Source organism: Lindgomyces ingoldianus, assembly GCF_010093535.1.
Source record: "Lindgomyces ingoldianus strain ATCC 200398 unplaced genomic scaffold BDR25scaffold_25, whole genome shotgun sequence".
NCBI lineage: Eukaryota > Fungi > Ascomycota > Dothideomycetes > Pleosporales > Lindgomycetaceae > Lindgomyces > Lindgomyces ingoldianus.
The window spans coordinates 234949-239256 of record NW_022985186.1 but is presented as its reverse complement, the minus strand read 5'-3'; the positions used below and the strand labels follow the sequence as shown (position 1 = coordinate 239256).

General features: G+C 48.3%; 2 protein-coding genes across 2 annotated transcripts; both read left to right on the top strand.

Annotated features, from left to right (window-relative positions):
- Positions 1-907: 907 nt before the first annotated feature.
- Positions 908-2062, top strand: BDR25DRAFT_344331 (uncharacterized protein). The gene is made up of 3 exons (XM_033693927.1): positions 908-1138; positions 1187-1750; positions 1805-2062. The coding sequence occupies exons 1-3, from the start codon at positions 1063-1065 to the stop codon at positions 1960-1962; spliced, it is 798 nt and encodes a 265-aa protein (XP_033545167.1). The 5' UTR covers positions 908-1062; the 3' UTR covers positions 1963-2062.
- A 287-nt stretch (positions 2063-2349) lies between these two features.
- BDR25DRAFT_56517 (ankyrin) lies at positions 2350-3748 on the top strand. Its single transcript, XM_033698751.1, has one exon. It carries the CDS (start codon positions 2458-2460, stop codon positions 3367-3369), a length of 912 nt encoding a protein of 303 aa, XP_033545166.1. The 5' UTR covers positions 2350-2457; the 3' UTR covers positions 3370-3748.
- Positions 3749-4308: the final 560 nt, after the last annotated feature.

Here is a 4308-nt window from a genome sequence, read left to right as displayed (position 1 = left end):
AAAAGACGCTTCCAGGGAACGAGGTCATCGGTAGCTACCCCTGATCTGTCAACTAACGAAATTTACTGCTTCGCTGGATAATCCCGTGACTGTCGCCTTTACAAATATGACGGCTAGCACCCCTTTTGAGTTGAGTGATGCGGCTTCCGTTATCATCCCAGAAGGCGACGAGTAGAACACTCCCTCCACTACTTAGGCCTATAGCAATCGACGTTTGTTTCATTGGATCCGTAGGCTTTGAAATAAAAGCGGGTAGAAGGAGTGCAGCGGCAATAGACCTAGTGTTGAGAATAACGTTCGCTGCTATGGCTATAGACCATTCGATTAACTAGTGGCGATTCGGCGATAGAAAAAATGACTTTGAGCAAAGAGCTGCAGTACGAGCAGGTTGCTTTGGGAAACCTTTCATGGTGCAAGCTGTTTGCGGGTGATAGATTGTGAAGGTAGTCTGCCTCCCGATACACCGAATCTCAAAACCACGTAGAGGTCTCTACAAAGAGCACATATCTCATATCTATTTTCCGACGAAGAATGGAGCTAATAGAGGCTAGGTCTACTAAATAGTCAAGGCAGTGTTCAGCTTCATCACGATTTTGTCTGTCTTGGAAAGATGCAATCTCTCCTGTAATCTGTGGCTCAGAGTCGAGGAGAAAGGACAGGTTTGATATAATGCATTACCCACGGTAGAGTTTTGTGTGGGAGAGGTCATCTGACCGCCATGTGGCGTAGCGTTTCACTGGAGTGGGACGGGAAGTGGCATAGATTATTCTAATCACACCACACCGGCGTTCTAGGAATATTCATCTATAGCCATCCTCTAGGAATTACAAGTTTGAGGATATGGGCACGGCTTTGAATTGCTCTTCTCATGACATTTATCACAGAGGACAGATAATGGTGTCATGTAGCCGAATATATATAAAAACACTCGCGTTGACCTTTGTTTCTGGCAAAACAGAACGCAAACAAAGTGCCCGAGTACAAGCAAACTTTTCGTCTCATCACCTACGTGCGCTCTTTCTCCCTTTGGAAGCAAACCCTCGGAATACCCCGATCGTCATCATGCGCATTCAATGGTCGCATGTACTGCTTATGGCTGCCTCAATTGGCATGCCATTGAGAACATCTGCTGCCCCATGTAAAGTTGAACTGTAATCTGCATAGGCAATATTCTTATATGTGTTAGGTGCGGATGGAAAATGCTCCAGGAGGGCTCTGATACTCCGAGATGCTGACCCTGGAATTCCCGTCATTCTCCCCAAGCCAGTGGTGCCTAAGCCAGTGGTGCCTAAGCCAGGGGTTCCGGTTGCACCAAAACCAATTACCCCCGGGGTGCCAAAACCACAGGAACCGCCACACCCCGGAGGTGGAAAGGTCAGTGTCAAAGAAGACCCGGCTGCCGTTAGTGATGACAATCCGTGCGGTGTAGTTGCGGCTAGGAGTCTCGACAAGCGTGCAGACCGGGTGCCAGACGACGCCGCGGATTGGAAGCAGGTCTACTTATGGCTCCACAAGGAATCAGGTGTCGACAGAAGCAAGATTGTCTTCTGGGCTGGCCAGGATTTCCAGACGAAAGCCGCCGACTTCGCGAAGGCAAACGGATACAATTACTACTGGGGTATTTTCAATAAAAAATTCGCGGACGCGTTCGGCGGGGTCGCCATGCAGCTAGACAAGGATGTAAACATTGCGTGCTCCAAAGCATTAGTCCTTTACTCGAAAGACCCACTGGTTTTCAACCATGATAACGGTATGTCTTCCCTAAATCGAGGGCTCTTCAGAACGGTTTTTAACTTTGCAATAGCTCCGACAGGCAGCTTCTGGACAGAACATGAGTTGCCGAACATGTGGAGAGCCGGGACTATCACCAAGTTGAAAGATGACGCGAAGACCCCGGCGGATAAAGCCGGTGTTATTCCCACTCCTGCTAGGCCGGGGACGGGTCAGGCTGGCTCGTGCTAGAGGAGTGCGCTTCTGTAGGAGTTGCAGAAATGGTATCAAGCAGGATTTGTGGTATGCCGTTGAGGTCAGTCACAGGTGAAAGGCTGGTGTATGTATACTTAGGGTGCAGATCAGCGTAGTTGTTGTTTAAGTTTGAATTTTGAATTTAGGCTCGGTCACTGCTCAGTGCGAACATGAGACGCGTTGTGACTTCTATACATAGAAAGCTGTGGCACAGCATTACTCAGTACATGGGTTGACCATGACGTGTTGCAACTTGACAAACCGCGGCACAGCATTCCCGCCCTGCCTTATTCTTGCCTTGCTGCCTTGCCCTATTCCTGCCTTGCCTTAAAACTAAGAGAGATATAAGACGTAAGTCTCCTTTGGCCTTTCAGGCCTTTACGCCATCAGTCTAACGTGTCGCCATACCGCTAGTCAGTTTCTTCTGTGCTCTTTAGTCTTGATCTCCGTCGCCACCAGGTTCAAAGCTTGAAACAACACGCCGACCAAGCCATGGCTACATCATCACCATCTTCCAAACACCTGATCACTCTTTGCAAGAATGGCGAGTGCAAGCAGCTGCTCTCGGAGCTTCAACAACCCGCGACGTCCCAGGTAGCTTTAAGCGACGAATATGTCGTCATCGACCCAGATGTGGGGAGGCTCCAGAAGCAGTTTAACCTTCAGCGCATGCTTGAAGCCGCTGCACGGGCCGGGCATGCCGACACGGTCGAGTTACTTGTCAGGTTCGGCCAGCAGCACGGCGTTGCCGTGTCGAACTTAGTTACGCCTCTCATCATCTGCGATGCTCTAAGCCATGAGAACTCGCTTCAGGTTCTGCTCAAATTTCATGCCGTTGAGCCTGATGTCTTCTCTTTACGTCTCCCGTTGGGCGGCAGCATCCTAGGAGCCGCCTGCGGGGGTGGGCCAAACTCAGAGCGGATACCTCGCAAGAAGTACCTCGGCCTCGTACGACATCTTATGGGAATCGGATATAACCCCAATGCGAATCTTCTGACGCACCCCGATACCCCGGGCTATCTTCTGTACGTCGCCTGCTGGCAAGCTTGTCGTGAAATCGTGGAGTGTCTGCTAGAGCATGGCGCTGTTATCACCGGCTCAGAGGCTACACGCGTGGCTGCGAATCGTGGCCGGATCGATATTCTTGAGGTGTTACTGCAGTACGGGGCCAACCTTAACGAATGCTTTACTCAGGAAGGCATAAACGGGCCACCGGGGACTGCGCTCCATGCCGCAGTTGCGTCTAGGCAGGTCGCCACCGTCGAGTGGCTGCTACAGCACGGGGCAGACGCTAGCCTTCGTAATATCGAGGGGAAAACGGCAGGTGATCTTCTACCTACAGATAGCGACGAGGCTCTAAAGGATATTTTGAGGATATACGGCTGCCACGTGTCGATTGATTGACGATGAAGATAAATGGTGAATTCCTGTCGCACGGAATTTCTACCCGGTGAGACATGGCAGATGTGCATTACATGATTGCCGCTAAGACGCTCCTATAAAAGGATCTTCCGTCAACTCTGTATCTGCATAGACACAACACTCAACACACATCGCGCACTATCGCGCCAACAAAATTACAATTACTTACCTTAACGTTGTGGCTTAATTCCCTTCTTATTTTTACTGTTCAGTTAACCCTACCGCAGTGCGGCATTACCCTATCTCTAGAGTAAAAAAATTTTCTGTGTTCTAAACAGTTGCGATGGTCTGCGAGACTGTACCGCGAATGTTATAGGCATGTCGCTGCAATGCAATTTGTTACCCCAGGCAGCTAGCAGAGATCGCATCTAGAAAACTCTATTCTTATAACATATCTCACAGGTGTGCTGGCCACACAGGTGTCTGGCTACTCTGCTAAGACGCTACTCAAACTATCCTAACACTACAATGCCTTAACAACAACACTAATTAGAACTTTTAAAAGAAGATAAAGTAAAGCTTACACTTTAGACTGCTAAATAAAATGTAATACTTACTCTATGCCGTATTCTAGCGCGTAATGCACAGCGTCGCGAAATGCACAATTTTAGTAATCTGCGCTTTTAACTTTTAATGCTCTAGAAACTTATAACATACTTCACAGGCAAGTTCTTACACACCTAAGTTACTTACTTTTACTAAGACTCTCCTAAACTACTTTTTTTACACTAATGCATTTCTAACAACACTGCTTAGACATGCTAAAAAAATGTTAGATATAGCTTATTAGCAGAGCTTGCTCTGCTTATTATATTCGGGTTTGCAGAACGAAAAGTTGAGCAGAATCTCCTCTTTTGGACGCGCTAGTTAGTCAGAATTTCTTCGGATAAACCCCGGTAACGCTATTTCTCTGTCACCTTA

Bases quoted from the DNA above. Each gene is read 5' to 3' on its own strand.
- BDR25DRAFT_56517 (XM_033698751.1), top strand. From the start codon at position 2,458: ATGGCTACATCATCACCATCTTCCAAACACCTGATCACTCTTTGCAAG.
- BDR25DRAFT_344331 (XM_033693927.1), top strand. From the start codon at position 1,063: ATGCGCATTCAATGGTCGCATGTACTGCTTATGGCTGCCTCAATTGGC. The intron at 1,139-1,186 runs GTAAAGTTGAAC...TATATGTGTTAG, and splicing joins GAGAACATCTGCTGCCCCAT to GTGCGGATGGAAAATGCTCC. The intron at 1,751-1,804 runs GTATGTCTTCCC...ACTTTGCAATAG, and splicing joins GGTTTTCAACCATGATAACG to CTCCGACAGGCAGCTTCTGG.